General features: G+C 56.8%; 1 protein-coding gene across 5 annotated transcripts in view; it reads right to left on the minus strand.

Annotated features, from left to right (window-relative positions):
- Positions 1–16,155, minus strand: part of SMOC2 (SPARC related modular calcium binding 2) — a 165,123-nt gene extending 148,968 nt beyond the window's left edge. For all 5 annotated transcript variants that reach the window (XM_027056432.2, XM_027056431.2, XM_027056430.2 and 2 more), the window contains exon 1: positions 15,916–16,155. In XM_027056432.2, coding sequence (XP_026912233.1) covers positions 15,916–15,999 — 84 coding nt within the window. In that variant the 5' untranslated portion in view covers positions 16,000–16,155. The remainder of the gene's footprint in view (positions 1–15,915) is intronic.
- Positions 16,156–21,511: the final 5,356 nt, after the last annotated feature.

Below are 21,511 nucleotides of genomic sequence, written 5' to 3' on the forward strand. Positions count from 1 at the left end.
GGCCCCTTAAACGTGTGCTTAACGGTCGTGGGGGCGTGAACACTTAAGTCGGAGGCAAGGGCAGGGCCCCCGAGAAAACCTTGTTGGCACATCAGTCCGGCAACGCAACCTCCACCCACCTACACTCCATGCGCATCCCGTCCGAAGGTGCCTCCCGAAGGGACCTGCAGAGCTCACACTGGCAGCCCGAGACACAGGCACCACGAAGCCTTCGGAGGCCAACACCTCCCCTTGGGGGACTCACGTGACTCGCACATGAGACCATGGGGCGTGGGGAGAAAGGTCTGGCCCGCAGCCCCACGGGGACCCTGGACGGTCCCCCCCACGACAGCCTGGGACCCCAGATGGCAACAGCGCCCCCCCCCCCCGACGATGCAGCCACTGACGCTTAATCCATCCGGGCCCCCAGTTCCTCCCCACAAAGTGGAGTGTCAGCAGCCCCCTCGGGGCACCGCTTGTGGGGAGGGGGCGTCAGCGTCCCAGTAAGTGGTGTTCCTAGCGCAGCGGACCCAGCAAGGGGGCACTCTGCAATTCCTTTTAAATTAGTCTGCTGGTGGAGCGCCTGGGTGGCTCAGTCGGTTAAGTGGCCGACTTCGGCTCAGGTCACGATCTCGCATTCCGTGAGTTCGAGCCCCGCCTCGGGCTCTGTGCTGACAGCTCAGAGCCAGGAGCCCGTTTCAGATTCTGTGTCTCCCTCTCTCTCTGCCCCTCCCCTGTTCATGCTCTGTGTCTCTCTGTCTCAAAAATAAATAAACATTAAAAAAAAATTTTTTTTTAATTAAAAAAAAAATAAATTAGTCCACTGGTTTCCAAGGTGTACTTAATAAGTTCGCTTTTAATCATTACAAAGTGAGAGTAATAAGCCTATGCCTGACTCGCCGCCCCGGCTTTTGTGCGGCTCCTCGCGGAGCTGGCCCCAGACCAGCCTGAGGGTCCGGAAGGCTTCCCGGAGGAAGAGCCGGCGATCTGGCAAGTGAGGGAGGCAGAGCAAGCAAGCACCCGACACAGGACGCCCGGCAGGTGTGCAGGTGGGGCTCGGCACAACAAGGGCATAGCAGGCCACGCTGCAAATAGCCCAGCGCAGGGTGGACACATGGAGGGTCGCGGCCGAGCCCAAGACGCCTGGTCTCTCTTCAAAGAGCTGGACGCTAAGCCACCGCGGCAGAGGAAGCGTGTGTCGACAGGGACAGTGATCACAGGCACGGTGACAGAGGGGGACGTCCTCCCATCCCGCAGCACCAAAGACTGAGACTCCGCGGCCGGCCCCGCCCCCCCACCTCGTGACCAGACTGCGTCCTCCCGCCCACTGACCACAGGGGCCCAGCGAGGGGCCCTCCTGCAGGATTTCGTCCCCAGGGGTCCCTCCAGAACAAGTCCGGAAGGCCCGTGTGGCGCTAAATCCCATGCCAGAGTCTGTCTCGAGAGGGGCCCCAGTGTCCATTTCTCCGGCGGGTGAACAGGGTGGGCCACGTGTCGCACCCCTAGGGCCAGCAGGGAAGGATGGCACACGTGAGGTGACGCGGCCGTGAAAGCACTGAGACCAAGAAGAACGGGAGCAGGATGTCACTATCAGACCATTTAGGAAGTTCCTGAACAGCAGGCAAGAGAGAGAGAACAAAAGCTTCTGGAGAGACCAGCACTCTCCCTCTGCTGGGCCCGCTGCCCCCGTCACCTGGGCCAGACTGATCTCCAGTGCGCTCGTCCCGGGAGACAGGCCGGGGGTCCCCGGCCCCCAGACGACAGCCGGAGCAGCGTGTGGCCAGCGCCCGGCGGGTCTGTGACCCTGGCAGTGCTCACAGAGGAGGCTGGCTACGCAGGGTCCGGGAACCCCTATCACACCCACACAGGTAACGTTAGAATCTGTGCTGCGCATTTACACATGACATCTCCCGGTCACTTTACAACCACGAGCCACCCACGGGTCGGTACGGGCCTTCAGTGAGTCCTGCACAGGGGCCCCCTGTGACTGTGCCCGTCAGTCCCCTGGCCCTCCCCCAATGAGGAGTCACTCCCGGGTGAGAGGGGCAGTGGCCACACCGGGACACACACGCTGCCCTGAGCTTTGCTCTGATCTATACTTTGTTTCTGTTTTGTGTTTTAATTTTTGTAATGTTTATTTATTGTTGAAAGAGAAAGAGAGAGCATGAGAGGGGGAGGGCCAGAGAGAGGAGGAGTCACCGAATCCCAAGGAGGCTCCAGGCTCCGAGCTGTCAGCACAGAGCCCGACGCGGGGCTCGAACCCACAAAGCGAGAGATGATGACTGGAGCCGACGTCGGGTGCTCAACTGACTGAGCCACCCAGGCACCCGTCCCAGTTTATACTCTGTAAAGGGTGGAATGCGTCACACACGTTTCTGTTCCGTGTTTACACGTGTCCCCCACCTGGGCCCTCACGTGAGAGTCCAGACCCTCAGGTCTGTCCAAGTTACAGGACAGAGCAGGATGGGTCCAGCCGCCCGCCACAGGCCTCCGGGAGACTGAGGACACCAGGCGGGGCCTGGCTCATTCCACACTGTGTACCGTCTGCCACAATGAAAACGCTGAGCGTGACCAGAAAACGGCCACCTCGCTCTCATGCGTGCGCACCTGTTCCCGGTCAGACCCTTCAAACTCCTACCGCCGGACTCCCACCTAAGCTCACGTGGCTGGGGCAGAAGGAGGAAGGCTGAGCTCACAGACTTTCCTCCCACATGGGCCACTCACCTCCCTCCCCGTCCGCCCGACTCCCCGCTGCTCCCTCCCTCTGCTCTCTGGTGACACTTCCTAGTCCCTGGTCCTGTGCTGCGCACCAAGACGCTCCTGCTAACAGTACCTGTCCCCAGAGCCCCTGGCACCCTGCTGAAACTAAAACCAGCCTGCTCTCCCAGCCTCCGTCCTGAGAGCACTGGTCAATCTAGCTCCGCGCAGAGAACCCGTAAGTAAAGGACACTGCGACCCTGTGGAGTAGACGCTTTGTCTCCACCGTCGCCAAAACACGAAGCCCACACCCAAGTCACTGTCACCACCCAGTAGCAGCAAGAAACGTGTCCAGGAGCAGCCCTACTAGGGGGCCACGGGGGTCCCGATCCACAGAAAGAGCGCGGGCGTGGGAGGGACCCTCCACGCAGCTTGGCTTTGTTGTGCATCCAAACCAGGCCACGGGATGCAGGTTAACACCAGGGAAGGACTGTCCCTTGGGAATGCCCACCACCCAGAGTCCCATCCCTTTCACGCCCACGCATGCCAGGGCCCTCCACCCCTCTCCCCACCCGACCACCACTGCACCTCCCACAACCCGCCCACACCCCGCCTTCCTCCATGCCCCGCCCATCCCACCTCCCCAGGCCCCACCCACCCTCACCCACCCCGCCTCCCCCACACCCCACCTCCCACATCCTGCCCATGTCCTGCCCACCCTGCCTCCCTCCACGCCCCACCCACCCCCCCACCTTTCACACGCCCCACCCATCCCACCTCCCCCACACCCCGCCCATGTCCCGCCCACCCTGCCTCCCTCCACGCCCCTCCCCCCTCCACACCCCGCCCACCCCACCTCTGCCCACGTCCCACCTCCTCAAGCCCCACCTCCCTCCACCCACCTGCCTCCTTCCAGCCCTATGCATACCCCACCCCTGCCCAGGGCTCACTGGGCCCACAGACCTAGCCATCTCCCTGCTCACAAGCTGTGACCATTCACAAGTGTGTCTGTCATTCAAGAGTGATGTGTGCGACAAGCTTTCAAATGGCCCCTGGCTTAGCACCACTCACAAACCAGCCCTCACATCGTGACACCGCCACGGGAGGCCCAGGCCCACCTGCCCGCATGAACGTCTGTCCCCCGGTCCTCCGCTGGTATCCGCACACTCAGGGGCCGGCCAGGGCACTGCCACCCTCCACAATTGGAAAGCCACGTGCGGCCCCTACAGGCACTTGGCGGGGACCCCGAGCTCATTACCCATGTGCCCCTGCGCCACCCGGGCACCCCTACATCCCCCACGTGCCCCGGCACCACCCTGCACGGCCCCTGCACCCCTACGTGCCCTCCAGGCACCACACTCGGAATGCGCACTGGGGAGTCTAGAGCAATTGCTTCCCCAGGGTCCTCCCTCCATTTGGGTGACATCAGGATGGCCGTAGGGTTTTTTCACTCTTCCTTCACTGTGGGGTTCCTGTCTCTCCACAGCTTAACTACCAACCCAACGGCTGGGCCGGGACATCTGACACCAGTGATGTTGAGTCAGGCCCCAGGAGCAATGATGAAATCTGCGTCCTTCTGTCCACACTGTCCTACCTGATTGTTAGGTAACCTCCATAAAGCGAAGCAGTCTCAAATATGCTTCAGAAAGTGAATTTTAGGGAGGGAAGGAGAGAGAGCATGAACGTTTCCAAGTTGAGGCGATGAGAGAGAAGCCAGCCTCTCCGACGGGGAACCCAGTGCAGCCTCCGGGTACACCTGGGCTCGCAGGGCTGAGCCGGCCCTGCCGCCCCCCTCCTCCTGCCTCCCTCCTCCTGCCCCCCCTCCTGCCCCCCTCCTCCTGCCTCCCTCCTGCTCTCATTTCCGCCTCTGCACAGAGACAGCAACTCTTGGGATGAAAGGCAGCACCGGGAAATTGTTACTGTTACAACGTTGGCCTATTTTCAAGAAAACTCCTACAGGAGAATCAGACCAAAGCGGACACCCCCCCCCCCATGGCCCATCCAGGCTCCCGCAGCGAGAGCTCCCGCCCTAACCGAGAGACAGCTGAGGAGCCTGCACCAGGGACCCCCGCCCCAGCACCACAGCCGCACCCCTGCTGACACCCCTGGAGGCTCCCGGAGCTGCCCAGCCTGCCCTCTCGGGGAGCTTCCTGCTCTTCCCCACCCCCCACCCTCCCCGACCCCTGCAGCCCGGGGCAGGGGTGGGGGGCTCATGAGACCCTCTCCCCTGTCCAGGAGCCTGTCTTCGTAGTTTCCGCCCCCACCCCCTCCTCCCTCCCGCAACATTTCTGAAAGCGGCGACCCCCTCCCGTGGCACCTGCCCCCCGCCACGCCTCCAGCCGGACACGGCTTGCGTGGCGCACAGCTGTCTCGTCTGCGGGACGACGGAGCGCCCCGCGGCTGGACGGTGACCTGGGAGCAGCACCAGGCGCCCGGGGGAGGCTGCACGTCTGTCACGCGCCCCCCGGCCCTCAAGCACGTCCGACGCCGGAACCGCTGTGTCGCAACTTTATTTACACACTGCGCGGGCCCGTCCCCCGGGGCATCCTCTGCTCCAAGGGACGCGCGCCGAGAGGCCCCCCGCCACGTGGACGGGGCGCTGGGCTGCAGGCACGTGGGTCACGGGCACCTCGAGCACAGCTGGGGGCCGCTCCCCCACCCGCCCTGCCGCGCTCGCCCCTGGGAGCCCCCGGAGCTGGACCTCACAGCCGCAGAGGCACGCAGGACTACCCTGAGCTCTCAAAGAAACTGGGAAGCCCAGAAAGTATGGGAGAGAGAGTTAATTTAAAAAGTTGTGATGTTTTAAAACAAAACCCGGTTAGGATTTGGCCGAGTCAAGTTCTGGGTTAGTTCATGTGTTCTCAGACATTTCAGCTCACAGAGCCCGACGACCTAGGGGCCTCTCCATCCTCCCTGTGGGGCCTCCCTGCTGATGCAAAGAGGCAGCCGAGGCCCGAGGCCAGGACGGGGTGGGGGGGGGGCGCTGCAAGGGTGAGGCTGGCAGGCAGTGACCCCACGCACACTGCAGACGTCAAGAGACCCAAGGGCAGAGACAGAGATAGAAATGCGTAAGAGACACAGAGAGACAGCTATAAAGAAAGAGGCCGAGGGAGGGAGGGAGAGAGAGAGATGAACCCCTAACCCTGCTTTGCCAATTATTTTGTCATGTTTTGCTGAATTTGGGGTTTAGGTAAGAAGAACAAGGATGGGGGGAAAGGGCTGAGGTGCCAAGCCGCCGGGGAAGGAAGGGTGCTCAGGGAGCACTGCCCCCGGGGCTGGACCCGAGCTCTGGGAGGCTGCTGGCCCGCCTCCTGTCTGATCGCACCCTGGAAGCATCGGCCCGGACGTGCCCGCCCCCAGGGAGGCACTGGACTCAGAGCTGCTCAGCCCGGATTCTGCAGGACACAGGCTGCCCCACCTGAGCGTCCAGGGCCTGCTCGAGCCCGGGGCGTGGGTGTGCAGCCCTGTGAGGGACGCAGACCAGAGGCCAGGGCCCCTCGCGGCCCAGGCCGCACTCCAGGACTCCCAGAGCCCGGGGACAGACCCCCCGTCCCAGCAGCAACCCGCAGGGCTACCCTGCACCACACAGGGACCCTGACAGCCTCCAGGAAGCTGGGAATAAACACCGGGCCCTGGGGAGGTCTGGAAAACCCCAGAACAGTGGGTATGGCCTCCTGACAGCCTCCAGAGCCCAGTCTGCGGGCCACCCAGCGACGGCAGAAGGCGCAGAGAGAAGAGGTCTGGACACGAAATGAATGAGAATGGGGCCAACAAGGACTTTTCTAAATGTTCTTCCGATTTGGGGCCACAAAGCAATGTAAATGGCCCCCAAGCCCGTGCAGGTGAGCGGTCCACAGGAGCGTGTGCAAAGAGCCCGCGGAGCTGGGGAAGGGGCACGATCGTTTTCCGGGGAAGATCCATCATAGAGTAGTCTGTTTGAGAGCTTCTGTCCCTGGAGCACGAGGACAGCAAATAACAATTTAGGACAAAGTAAGCGAAGCCACTGCTTCCGATAACAATCGGACGCGCTGAGTGAGCCCATCTCGCAGCGTCCCGGGGGCAGCGGGGGCCGCCCCCGACTGGCTGCTTAGAGCCACCGTTCTACCCCAGTAACACGGCGCGCCTGTCCCACAGCTGAGCAACAGCCCGAATTCAACAGGCTGATCCCAGACTTCCAAACACAGCTTCCAGAAACATCAGCTAAAAGTGTCCCTGTTTCTCCCTTCCCTGATTTAGCATCTCCTCAGGTTGAGTCAAATCTTTAAAACTGGGGAGTTGAATGTGGCGCCTGCACTCACACTAAGTGGCAGCGGCCCATGGGGTCTTCTCGATGTCAAGGTGGCGGGGGCTCGGCTGGCGGTCAAACCCCAAAGCCCACCCAGGAGCCCCTCCTGGAGCCGCAGCCCGGCTGCTCTCGGGCTCCCCCCTGTGGCTGATGCCGGAACGTTAGCACCTGAGCATAAAACCCAGCGGAGCGACCACACCTGTGCTCTCTGAGCCGGGTGTCAAGGTGGCCCCGCTGGCCAGAGTGCCTAGGAAGGGCTCCGGGACGCCACCTGGATCACAGCTCTGAATGCAAAGAATGATCCGTCTGCGACCACTCCCTCCAAAAGATCAATCTTCGAAGAATGAAGACCTGATTATCAGGAACACATATCTGCAGATTCGGCAAAGCTACACCTTAGCAAACGTGTATGTTCAGGTCACAGCTGTTACTCACTTTCCTTATCCTGAGGCTTACAAAAATCTAAAATATACACGCCCACGAAATATATATAGCGTCTTGGCAGGGCCAGTATGAGGACACGCGAGATAACATCGCAGGAGCACAGGAAGCTGGCTGTCTATTTGAAGAGAGAAAGAGAGTGTGAAAACAAGTTATTATATCACACGGAACTCCCAGTCCCACGAACCAGATACAATCATCCTGACGCTTAGAAGACCACGTCCACGTCTCCGGGAGATATCCTGTGTACAAGGAGCTAGAAGCAGAACAATTAGGAGTATCCGTAGCTGGTTGAATGACCTTATTCACAAACTGTCATTTATCGGGGTTTTTTGGAGCAAGGTTCACAGGAACGTGTACTTGGGCGTCTGATGTAGGGCTTCGCTGATTTCTGAGGCACTGATTCTCAGGGCGGGGGGAGGAGGGGACAGACATACCCAGAGCTCCTGGGGCTTCTTCCTTGGCACAGTGAACCCACGCGGCAAACGGACATGTGCCCGTGTCTCATCTCCCGGGACTGAATCCTAGCCTGTCCCTCGGGTGCATGGAGGCCAACCCTCTTACCGGAAGACAGAGGAGCGAGTGCTCAACAAATTTGCATAAGCCAGAGGGGACAGTCCCCATCTGAGATGATGGGATCAGGATGCAAATCTAGTTGTAAAGGGAAAAACACAGAAAAGACCACTTACAACAACGACAGGGAGAGTCACCACATGGAGAACCCAGATGCACCCCACTACTGCCTCAGACAAGGTCGTGCTTGGCAGCTTAGTGACCGACTGCTTTTGAGATCTTGCATCTAGACTGAAGGCCATATTCCTAAAAGGATATGGGTCAGCCAGAGCCCAGAATGGAGCCCGTCCAGAAAGGAAGCTGGGAGCCTCAGGCCCACGGATCCCCGTAGAAGGGCCGACAGCAGACTCGGGGCAATGCTCAGCCGGCGCCCCGGGCACGTGGACAAGTTCCTTTGTCTTCAGAGCTCTCTAAACCCTGGAGAGACAGCCCAGGCCTGAGAAGCAAGGTGTCTGGCCTCCAGAAGACCCAGTGATCTTCTCTAACCACCTCCACGAATGGCCCATGCAAACCGATGACGTAAATTCTTGTGGATTTGGATACAGATGAATTTTAATTTTTTTAATGTTTTTATCTATTTTTGAGACAGAGGGAGACAGAGCACGGGCAGGGGAGGGGCAGAGAGAGAGAGAGGGAGACACAGAATCGGAAGCAGGCTCCAGGCCCCGAGCCGTCAGCGCAGAGCCCGACGCGGGGCTCGAACCCACAGACCGCGAGATCGCGACCTGAGCCGAAGTCGGCCGCCCAACCGACTGAGCCGCCCAGGCGCCCCCAGACGAATTGTTAAAGACTGCGTGATTCTCAGCCCATGTTAAAACCAAAGCCCTTCCAGGGGGAATCCTGCTGATGACAAATCGTATTCCGTAGTGGACACCACTGGAGCAGGACACAAGACGTTTCTGTTCTCTCTTTTCAACGTGTAAAACTTTGCATGTGTCTGTTTCCCAAAGATGAGGGACTCTGGGCCGTGACGCCCCGGCACTCGGCCAGTTCCACGGGAGACGGGGGCCTCCCCGTCCCCTCCCCCTTCCTCCCACGCCTGGCCCGTGGGCAGGGCAGAGGCGGGGGGAGCCGAGCCCCGTGCAGAGCCCACACTGGACCGCGGGCCCGCGGGCCCGTTTCGGCTCCATTTCCAGTGAAGACGCTACAGTCTGATAACGCACCTAACGTGCCTGATCTCTGGGGAAGAAAGTATGATGGGAAAGCACAACGTCATTTTCCACTGCGCCGAAGGGGACTGCACATCACCAAAGCGTGTCAGGGACACCTGTGCCCCACACAGGTGACACACCGTCAGCATCACCGACCCCCAACCCGCCAGGAACCCCCACGCTCCCATGCGCGAGGCGGCCTCAAGCCTGCCCGCCACAGACTGGCGGGACACTCGCTTCTCTCTCCCAAAGATCTATTTTTTCCATTAATTTTACATATATTTAAAATCTCGGTCACACACTCCCCAACCCCATGTGGAATGAATCAGTACACAGCTGAGAACAAACAATGCACTAAATTCTGCTCTAAAACCTTCCTTCGAATCTGGAGCATTGTCTTCAAAATTACCAGCGTTTGTGGAATTTATTATCTTGTAATTTCCCTTTCGTAGTTCAGCGTGATTGGCTCTCCTCCACGGGGCGACTGCATGTTATGAAGCCTTTATGTCACTTTGATTTGGAATGCAAGGAAGGGTCCCTGCGGCCGGGGAGCCGTGCGGGTGGCTCTGTGACAGTTGTGTTCACCCGTAATATTTCTCAGGGCTCTAGGAATCCTTAGGGCAGGGTCGCAGAGGGAAGCTGCCCTGTGCAGAGTCAACCAGAAACAGACCAGCTGCGTGGAGAAAGGGCACGTCAACGTCCAGTCCTTCGACGAGCGAAGAAGGGGAGGACAATGAGAAAGCCCCTGCGCTGGGGTCAGGTTCTGGGCCACAGGGGGGCCGCCGGACCCCAGCGCCCGGAGCTCCCAGGTGGCTGGAAAGTCTTGGGGAAGGGCGCCTGCCAAACCCCAGAGGCAAATCGGGTCCTTCACGAACACCAGGTTCCCTCAGAAATTAAAATCATCAGTCGGCCCGCTCAGCGACGCACCGTCCGTCCTGCCTCAGAGCGCATGCGAACACTTCTCGGCCACCTCCCGCCCAGACACAAAAGTGTGGCACCCTTGCAAAGAGGCAGATCTGCTCGCTGGTCAGAGGACCCTCGCCGTGGGGGCAGATGGGACGGCCAGAAAGTCTCCCCGAGGCTCCAGGTGCCCTGCGCCCTCCCCTGCCGCCCTGAGGGAGGTGGGGACCCCGCCGCGAGGGCTCCCCAACGCAGTCCTCACGGGACAGGGCCCGAGACGACCTCCCTCACGGCGAGGCCTCAGCATGGCCTCCCGAGTGCCAACCCTTGCCCACGGGACAGAATGTCCTCGGCCTGGCCCGGGACACGTCCATCATCCCGTCTGCCCGTTGTGGGCTGGGCTGGGCACCGTTTCACCAACAAGCCGACGAACTTGCTCTCTAAGAAGTGACCAGAATCCAACAAGTTTGCGAACATCCAGAATGCAGCGGGGCTGACGGCCCAGGCCGCACTGAAGTGTTCTCAAGCGGTGATCAAACACGCCACACGTTATTGTGTTGACCTCAAACTCTTCATGCTTTCTGAAACTTCATTATTATCGGGAGAGACCGTGCCAGCAACCTCAACCCTTGAGCGCTGGCTTACCACCCCCCCCCCCCCCCGCCAAAGGCGTGGGGCTTGCTAACGGATGGGTCGTAACATGATGCAGGGGGACAGGATGGCAGCCGGGCCACCCCCCCCCCCCAGCAAGCTGACCACCGGGGCAGAGCCGGGAGGAGGGGACGCACCAGCGCTGGCAAGGAGGGACTGTGGGGGACAGCAATCAGAAGGTTCTTCTGGATTTCAGGGCCAGCTACCGCAGCCACGGCCTAACGGATGGCGGGTGTCCTGGTGACAGACGCCGAGAAGGCTCGCCGTGATTCGGGCAGGAAGACGAGAAAGACCACCAGGGAAAAGCGAGTAGATGACGGAAGGTTCCTCCCGGAGGAAGGAAGCACTCACCGTAGGGGCACTTCACCTCCTCTGCGCCAGCCCTGTCCGTCACCTGCCACAGTATGTCCTACGCGGCGAAGTTTGGGCAGAATCGTGGTTTTAGTCGTCACTCTGAGACTGCCCTCCTGTCAAAAGTTCTCGTTAAATTTAGCCAGATAGTCCACAAGTTTCCATTTATTATTTCTTTTTTTTTTTTTTAATTCTGACGATATAAATGCGTTAACGTTTTACTTGGCTCCAAGTTTTTGTGTTTTATTAGGAATCTTTGCTCTTTGATTCTCAGCCTGGGACTGCGAAACCACATAAAAATGTCTGTTAGTAATACTTTGAGAATAATTTCTTCTCAGCCCATGTGAACTTAGGATTTTATTCTCTGAATTCTTTCCTCTTGTGGGCTTTGGTTAAATACTTAACGTATCGAGCGTTCTTCAGACCCCAAGCACGTACGGATGTTAATAGCGGGATCCTACCCCGTTACCAACCCCATCAAGCGGGGACACAGAGAGGGGACAATTCTAATTTTCTAAGTCATAATTTTTCTTCCCTAATGCCAAATCCCACTGGAGATTCATCATCCTCAGCCTTTGTCTGGTATGTGGAGAAAAGTGCAATTGTCATTCAGAAATCGAGGTGTTACCTCGCTCTGTCCCACTGTTCTGCCCATCTTAATAACAGCCTCTGTCCTAACATCCTAGGGGGTCGGGAAGGCTTCTTTTGATATAGAATTGCCTGGAAAGCTGTTCTGAGTCATCGTTACATCGATGCCCATTTACCACCCGATCCTCGTAGGGCCTGAGGCTGCTTATGTGTTTATTTATGGTCTTGATGTTGGGGCTTCTAGGTTGGAGACTGTCGCTTGTGGTGACTTCTCTCCTCCCTCGCCGCCTCCGTGGCCGCTATGCTGATGAATGAAACCCGGCCTTCCCGGAGCACCATGCACTCAGAGCATGTGCAGTGGGAGAAAACACGCAGAATCACTGCCTGTTGGGCACGTCTCATGCTGGGACGATGCACATCCCACACACACACCCCCGCCGCCATGGCTCAGAAACGCTGCCGTCAGACCCTCTCGGGGACGTGCTAATGACGACACTTTTTAAAATTTATGTATGAGCAAACACTGTCATTCCTTTCCCCCCTCTTCTCTTTCAAAGCAAAGAAATACACATGGGGCACAAAACAGCCATCTCGACCCTGTCCTTCCACGTCCCCCAGACCAATGAGTCCGGAGCACGTCCCCTCCCCAGGGGGAAGGTGGGAGGGAAAAGAGTGCGGACTTATAAAGTCCCTGAAGGTGTCACTGAAATTAGAGCAGGGAATGCCCGTCCCCCAAGGGAAGGAACATAATTCCGGGTTGAATCTGGAAACAGCTAGATCAGCTTAGTGGCAGGGGCAGCTTCCCTGACTCTCCAGCGTGGGTGCAGCAGAACCTTTGTGGGCAGGTTGTTGAGGGCACACAGGAGGAGCACCCACAAGATGCCCTTGACGGGGTGTGTGGTGCACAGAGGCACTCAGTGCCACCACCAGTGCCTCCGGACAGAGCCCAGGAGATGGCACCCGCTGGCAACAAGACGTGGCAAGACGCCTGCCCCCTAAGCGTGGGCACTTGGTCTGCTCCACAGTGAGCCCGCTGGCCCAGCTCAAATTCCGTGGGAAGGGGGTCACGTAACACACCTCCTCGCCGCCCCGAAGGAAACCTGCAGGGACGGGCTGGCCGTCCGTCTGTCCAAACCCACACGACGACACTTGTGACAAAGTGAAAGAAGAGGGATCGCACATGCCCACGCTGTGCCACAGTCTCAGCCCTTCACAGAAATAGCTCGAGACAAGTCAACCATTCCCACGAGAAAGGGACACAGTCTGGCCTTAGGATGCACCCACCTTTTATTTATTTATTATTTTTTTTTTTAGTGGCCTTTTTAATTTTTTTTTTCAACGTTCATTTATTTTTGGGACAGAGAGAGACAGAGCATGAACGGGGGGGGGGGGGGGGCAGAGAGAGAGGGAGACACAGAATCGGAAACAGGCTCCAGGCTCCGAGCCATCAGCCCAGAGCCCGACGCGGGGCTCGAACCCACGGACCGCGAGATCGTGACCTGGCTGAAGTCGGACGCTTAACCGACTGCGCCACCCAGGCGCCCTCACCCACCTTTTAAAGGAAGGCAGACAAGTGGCCCCAATTAGGGCAGATTAATCACTTAACACCACCTGCTGATCGGCAATAATACTGGAAAGTCTCACTGAGGACCAGGAGATCATAAAAGCCATCAGAAAGGGCTTTATGGTGCCATTTCTAAAGAACAACTTTGAAGGAAAAAAAAAAAAGATAATGGTCAAGCAAAGCAGATTCCCTTAGCCTTGGACACAGAGCAGTGGAGGTGATCGAACCCAGGGACACTCTGACCGCACGGTGCCCAGACACAGACCAGGCGGTGTCGGGAGGAAGGCAGGCAGGTGCACAGTCCTGGGAAGCCAAGTGCGACGGGCTTCTGACCCACAGAGGTGGGGGAATATCCCCGTCTCTAGGTGACAAGAGAAGGTGGGAGAGACGGTACATTGTCCAGCCCTGCACAATTTACCTCAACTGAACGCGGGTAGCTGCCAGGAGCAAAGCGGTGCGTCCTAACCACCCTGTGACGGGCAGGAAAACCACGAAAGGCCAGTGCCCTCACACCCGAAGGACACAGCACCACAGCCGATAGTTAAGGTCTCTCAAACTACCTCCTGTGGACCAAAGGCACGGGCGCCATCCAAAGCAAGGTGAATGGGAGAAGAGATCCCCCCATACGAAAAGCCTTATCTTTAATCCTCACGGGGCAAGCTAATCAGACAGCACTTTGTCCACACGACACCGATAAGCAACCTGGGGATTAAGAAACCTCAGTAACGTGTCTAGGGTCGTCACCCATCCAGAAGACGCCACTCCCGGGCTCCCGGACGGTCTCTCGGACTTAGTGAAGATCAGACGTAAATCTTGCAGAGGAACCAAAAGCTCCCCGAATACTAGGCAGTGGTGTGAAAAGAGATGGTCCCTACACCAGATCCAGGGCTCCCAACGCTTCCCCGTGACCCTTCGGCCAACCTCTTGAATTCTCAGATGGCGGGGCGGGATGGGGAGGAATATGCCAAAATATTTGAGGGCTTTAAAATCTTCTTCCGCCAGGGCACTGTGTTTGCACACGTAGCTTTCAGGCAGAAGGTCTCCTGGGAGGAGAGTGCAGTCAAGGGCCATCGCCCGCCCTGGAGTCCCCAGGCGGCTTTTCCTGCCGCCAGAAAACCCGAAGTAAATGTCACACAGAAGGGCAGCAGGGAGAGAAGAGAACTTACAGGGATGTCAACGGTTCCAACAGCTAACCGCCCTCTTCTGCTCTTCCCAGGAGGTACCAACAGACCACGGTGCCCCCTGGGGAGCGGGCACATGGGACTCCACCCTTTACACTCTCAGAAAATCGTGGCAAGGGTAGGTAAGCCGCGGCCACAGCTCTAGAAGGAAATGCCAGTGTCTTCTTTTGAGAACCGGTCTGTTTCTCTGTGGCCTTCAGCGAGCTACTGGGGGGGGGGGGGCGGCGGGGAGGAGTCTGCTGTGAGGAGCTTGTGCCCTAAGCGTGTTCGGGCCACGGAGGTAGACACCGGGATAAGCACAGGAAACAGTGTCTGATGGCCTCTCCCGGAGATAAACGTTCTGCAGGAAGGCTGAGCCTGCGAAAACCTCCTTACAGCTTCCAGGGAGCAGTTTCTAATCTACAAGTCATTTGCAAGACACAAGGCAGGGACCCAAGGACGGTTCCAGAAGAATTTTAGGTATGAACAGTGAACTAACTCAGTAACGTCTTTTCCCCCTCACACTACTCTGAGGGGGAAAAAAGGCTCATAGGACTGCTTCAAATTTTTGCTGAAAAGCAGAACCGGAGCACAGCTCCTTTCAAACCTCCGGTATTTTCGATACAATAAACGCCTTGAGGACAAGTCCCGCCACTTAAAAGGCATCTCTCCACCAGAGGTGTTCTCTCCACCTTCGTGTTTTCTCAAGCACTTGTTCAAAAACACATTTAAGTGGAATGTTTTCGTTTCTGCAGATTGCATTAATTACGGGTTTGCAAACACTGCGGAGCCCACGAGGTCCGCCCGAGCTGGGGGCTGCAGACACCCGGCCTGGGCCGGCGGCCGGTGGCTTGGCTCGGGCCCCGCACATAGCTCCGGGCTCGGCCCCGCGCGCCGCCGGCCAAGACTGCTGCAGAGAAGTCTCGGCTAAGAAAGAAAAACACACGGCGGTCAACCGCGGTGACCCACGCGCTCGGGAGCGCGCCTGCCTGCGCGCAGCACCCGGACCCGGAGAGGGCCCGGAAGGAGGGGCCGCGGGACGCGACTTGCGCCCGCGGAGACGGGCGAAAATAGGGTTTCTTTTTAATGTCACGTGCCTCCTCCTAGTCTCCCTCAGGGAGGGTCTCTGCGGCCGGCGGGCGAAGCACGGGGGGCTCAGGAGTTGGGCCCAGGACAGCAGCTCGCCCCCCCCACCCCACTCCCCGCAGAGGAGCCCCGGTGATGGAGGGGCGCGAGGCCGAGCGCGCTCCGGGGCCGGCGGGGCCGGCGAGTGCGCGACCCGCTGAATGCCGGTGGCGGGGTGGGGGGCGGCCCTAGGGGCAATCCGGGGTCCGCGCGGGGCCCTGCCCACCCGCCAGCCGGAAGCGCGGGACCCCGAGGGCACCCCCCCCCCCCACGCGGCGGGAAGAGCCCAGAAGCCCCACGCCGCCGCCCGGGCACCGGCCCGGGCCCCACCTGCTCGCACCCCGCCGGCGGGAGGCGGCGCCACGCTCCCGGGGGTCACCTGCTTCCCGCGCCCCGGGCGCTCGCGCGGGAAGGGGAGGCGGGGGGCCGCGTCCCCGCGGGACGACTCACCGTGAGCGCCGAGAACTTCTGCGCGGGCGCGGGCGGGAGCAGCCCGGCGAGCAGGGGCAGCCAGCAGAGCTGCGGGAGCAGCATGGTGACGCGCGCGGCACGCGGTCCTGTCCCCGCGCTGCGGGCGCCCGACTCCACCCGCCGCCCTCCGCACCCGGCGGCCCTCCGCGTCCCGTGCGGCTCCGCCGGCGGCTGTCAAATAACTCCCGAACTTCCCGGATCCTCCTCCCGCTCGCTCGCTCCGTCCCTCCCTCCCTCCCTCCTCCAGCCCCACCCCCGCGCCGCCGCCGCCGCGCCCCGCTCGGCTCCGCTCGGCTGCGCGCTCGGGCCGGGGGCCGCCCCGGGCGCGGGTCTGCGGGAGCGGGAGGTGGAGACAGGCCCCCGGGGCTGCGCCGCCAGTCAGTGCCGCGAACGTGCCGGCTTCCCTGCGCGCGCACATGCGTGCACGCACATGCACACACGTGCACACACATGCACACATGCGCGCGTACACACGTGCGCATACATGCATACGCGCGTACACACGTGCACATACGCGCACACACATGCATAGGCGCGCACACACGTGCACGCGCGCGCGCGCGCCCTAGGAGAGTGCCCGGCACAACCGCAAGACGCGCTGTGCCTCCTCCCCTCCCCGTGATCGGGAGCAGCAGCGACCCGCTCCACTCACTACAGGCCCCGCGATGCCCACCACTTGAGGAGCCCAGGGCAGTCCCCAGCCCCCGCGGTTGTCCTAGACCTGTGGATTCTGATGCTACCGCATCCAGTCCTGAAGGTCGCCTCTCAAATCTGCTGGTGGATTAGCTGGCTCTCCGGCAAGAGGCACCATCAACACCACAGGGTCCAGAAAATTCACGGAGGGCGGTGCGCCTTTGGCATTTTTAGCAGATTAATGCACTTGGGGGCGAATTTCGCAGTCGACCTTGGGGGGCTGACAGCGAGGCAAGTGTGGCAGGAATGCGGTTGCTGGTAAAGCGGCTCTGTGAAGGCGGCTCAGGTGTTTACGCAGCGAGCACAGGGGTGGCACAAGTTGCAGGGTCCGCAGCGAGGACCGGTTGGAAACACAGCGAACTGTGCACACCCAGACTCTGCATAGTATCCATTGCAGACGACATTGCTGAAATAGTTTAGCCTTGGCTTACAACTTTACAGGAGGAAAAAAAAAAAAAAAGCTAATTCTGGCGCGCACAGAAAACCAGAGTGAGGATTTTCAAGAACAATGCCTCAATTGACTTGTCAGGGGCACGGGGAAAAAGAACAAAACAGAAAATCCAAATCTGATTTTTAATCGGATGTTTAATCTGAAGCTTTGGCCAGAAGAGGGGCTGTCTCAGCAAATTCTGCGACGGGTTATTGAGACAAAAGCTTGGTATTCCAAGCACAGGGTCCCATGCTGCGGGGGGAGAGGGCGTCTCATTTCTGTCCGGGGAGTGATGGACACAAGGCCGGGGAAGATGGGGAAGAAATGGGTCTTCCTGAAATCCACTAGGAAGTCCCCTTCAGATTCCGGAGCCCTGAGAATCTGCTGAGTACTGAGATGCATTCCTCCTGGCCGGAGGGCTCAGAGGAAATTATAATAAAACTCTTGGGGCCTGAGAAACAGGTGAGCAAAGCAGCTGCAAATGATTATGTAAATAAGGAATGCAATTAGGAAACATTAATGGAAATTAAGGCAGAAATAAAGAAGGAAACACTGCATATACCACTAACTGTGAGATCATCCAGAGAAAATTTGCACTCGGATCTGACATAAATCCTTTGAAAAGCACTTCCTACTAAAAATTCTGTTTTTACTTCCTACTCGATTTCGGGGACCGCGAGCTAACAGCTGGACTGTTTGACGCGTGCACTTTTCTACCGAACTCGGAAGACTGAAAACATGCCCGTGCTGTCACCCTCGCTGCCTACGGGGAGAAACCTGAATTATTCCCATTTTACGGAGGAGAGGTAAAGGCAAGGCGGTCAAATGCCCGAGCCCAATCTCACAAGCAACAAAATCGGGACCAGACCTGAGGTGCCCACACCTGTGGTCCTGTGAATTCTCCCTCCCTTCCTTCGGAGGCACCGGGGCGACGGGGAACAGAAGAAAACGTGACTCTCAAAGCCTTTTACTCAAGAAAGATGTGTCAACATGTCTGTCACACATCACCTGCAGACCCTCTGGGGATCCCAGAAAGACACGTGCAGCGGGCTTGTCCACGTTTCTGATGGGTGAGGCAGGGCTGGGCCCTTCAAAGCCCCCCTAACAACGGGAAGAGAGCACGGGACCCAAGAGCCAAGTGTCGCTTTCTTACAGACGCTGGTGATAGAGTCTGGAGACACAGTAAGTCTCCACTTTTCTTTGGTGGCGGGGGCGGGAGGGGGGCAAAAAACAACACATTTATTTAAAGCACTAGGTCATGGTTATGTCTGTCTGTCACTCTCAAATCTCCAGAAAGTTATTACTGGCATGAATACCAGGTAAACATCCCATTAGGAAAGACACGTATACATGTACGTGTTTCACAATTAAGACAGGAAATAACTCAATATTTTCCAAACAGTTCCTGGAGGACAGAGCAGTCCGCAGAAGTTCCTTTCTCTTGGAAATGTGGGGATTTTTAAAGTAGTAAGTGTCAAGAGGTCATTCTAAAACATGCCTTATGGATCCAGAGTTTAAATCCCTGTCACTGATGGAAGTAACAATGCAGAAGAGCAGGAGAAAGTCAGGGCCCAGGACGCCAGCCATGCTCGGATTTCCAACCCACTTAGACCATTGGCAAAACGCCTTATCAGGCGCACCGGCTTTCTTTGTTTATTTCTTTTACTATGCTAACACTGCGACGGGATTTTATTCTTGCTGGAGACACGATAGAATTTAATTATTATTTCTGGCTAATTTGTGTTTGGCCAAACGCTCTTGTCAGCCCTCTTTTCCACCTCCACGTGCCAATGTAGGGCGATTGACCAAAGGTCTGCGATCATGTCTTCCCAAGCTCACCGCAGAGTCCCCGCGCTGACGGTCAGCTGCTCCGGACTGGACAAGTGCTGGTCAGGGCGCAGACCCCACGTCGCCGGCCCCCTCCGCTCACTGACTTTACTGATGCTTCTCCCAGCTTCTACTTAATCCTGGCAAGAAGGTCTCCCCAGCACAGTTTCCCTCCCTTCGGGAGACTGTGGGTGATGTGCTCTCACCTCAGTTCTGGGCTTTTCGCCCAAGCCTCGACTCCAGAGACCTGTGTGCCAAAAAAGAGTCACAGAGAGACTGCGCTGAGCGGTCAGGCAGATGGACAGCGCTGGGGAAGCTGGCCTTTGCCATGACCGTGAGACAAGGTGAGCACAGCCAGGTCGCGCTGGAGAGCGGTCAGGGTCCAACTGCATGAACCCTTTGCCCAACTCGGAGGTTGTCCCCTTATTTTTACACATGAAAGTAACAGATCATTTGAACTTGTCTTTGTTCTCAATAAAATCATGTAGACAAGTTTGTCCTTCCTTCTCAAGATGCCTTATAACAAGTTTTATGACAACACTTTAAGGGCACATTATGGAAATTCTGAATAAATTGAAATATACTGAGTGTTTTATACATATTATCTAATTAATTCTTGCAGAAATTCTGCAATGTGATTATTTTCCAGATGGTAATAATAAGGACCTGGGAGACAACAGCTAGGAGCAGAACCCAGCCTCCCCCACACCTCTCTTCCACATCAGCCGACATTGCTGAGCACGTGCACAGGTGAACCATCCATGGCTGGCACTGTTTTTTTTTTTAATGTTTTTACCATTTACTTATTTTTGAGAGAGGGAGAGAGAATGTGAGTGGGGGGGGGGGGCAGAGAGAAAGGGGGACAGAGGATCCAAAGCAGGCTCTGTGCTTACAGCAGAGAGCCGGACATGGGGCTCGAACTCACAAACCGTGAGATCATGACCCGAGCTGAAGTCGGCCGCTTAACCGACTGAGCCACCCGGGCGCCCCTGGCGTGCACTGGTTTGCACATTAAGATCCATTACCTAACAAGTAAAAAAAGCACTTTATAGTTGTCCTTGATTTATCAGTAATACTTCCACCCAACTAGAGCGCTTTCCAAAGGTAAGATGTAATGTTTCCAAAGAAATACAAGCTTGCTCTAAAGCCAAATGCAAAATTGCTACTTTTCCAGTGAGAACATTCCCTGTAAGACAGGAGATGCCTGGGCCACTCCACAAGGATGTGTTTCTGCTGCCAGAGATCCACTCAATCCAACAACGCATCTAACTTCAGGTCCCAACATGCCATTACCCCACTACCACCACAGACATAGCACAGGCTTACTGAAATCTGTTTCCATAATATCCAGAAGCTGTTTTTGCCATCTGGGAAACTGCGTTCATTACTATACAAAACTTCACAGAATGTATCAGTTATAGAGCTGAAAACAATGATCATTTGGAAAGCCCGTCACTGCCAAGACCAATGGAGGCATAAGGTGCGAGCGTGGAGAGGCCTCGAGCCAGTCAACGGCTCCCAACTCAGCTCAAAACTGCCTTTGGATTCTCCTTCCTATTAACCACAGTCCGGGGGCCCTTCCTCCTCTCTTCACATGAGAACTGCCTTGAGGAGGGGAAGAGGTTTTAAATGGCAACTGGAACACAGCTTGCCAAGAATACTCTGCCGTTTGTGGCCCACGCGGATGGGAGTTACACCAGCAGAAAGCAGTGTAAAAAGATACCCCAATAAAGAAAGCTTCCGATTGCCTTCAGCAGCCCCCCCTTCCCTGGCCCAGCACACACACCAGCACAACACTCTACCAAACCCTGTGCATCGCCCAGCTCTAAGCATAATATTGAGATGTATCTGCCCAAACTTAGTAGAAGGAAGGAAATAACAAAGATCGGAGCGGAAATAAATGAACTGGGTACTAAAAAGAACAGAAATGGTCAATGAAGTAAGAGCTGGCTCTTTAAAAAGATAAACAAAATGGGCACATCTTTGGCCAGACTCACTGAGAAAACAAAAAGAGAGCTCAAATTAATAGCATCATGAAAGAGGAGATACTACATCTCTGCCACAGAAATACAAAGGACCATAAGAGGTTACTGTGAACAATTATACGCCAACAAATTGGACAACCTCAAAGAAATGGATGAATTGCTAGAAACATACAAACTACCAAGACTGAATCATGATGAAAAAGAAACTCTGAACAGACCAATTACTAGTAAGGAGATTGAATCATTAATCAGAAACCTTCCAACAAACAAAAGTCCAGGACCAGATGGCTTTCCTGGTGATTTCCACCAAATATCTAAAGAGGAATTCGTGCCAATCCTTCACAAACTTTTCCAAAAAATAGAAGAGGAGGGACCTTTTCCAAATGTATTTCACAAGACCAGCATTATCCAGATACCAGATAAGGACACTACAAGAAAAGAAGATTACAGGCCAACATCCCTGATGAACACAGATGCAAAAATCCTCAGAAGAATGCTAGCAAACTGAACTCAACAGTATATTAAAAGGATCACACACCATGATCAAGTGGGATTTATTCCAGGGATGCAAGGACGGTTTAATGCCTGTAAATCAGCCAATATGATATACCATAGTAACAAAATAAAGGATAAAATCATA

The sequence above is a fragment of the Acinonyx jubatus genome, chromosome B2 (genome assembly GCF_027475565.1).
Source record: "Acinonyx jubatus isolate Ajub_Pintada_27869175 chromosome B2, VMU_Ajub_asm_v1.0, whole genome shotgun sequence".
Lineage (NCBI taxonomy): Eukaryota > Metazoa > Chordata > Mammalia > Carnivora > Felidae > Acinonyx > Acinonyx jubatus.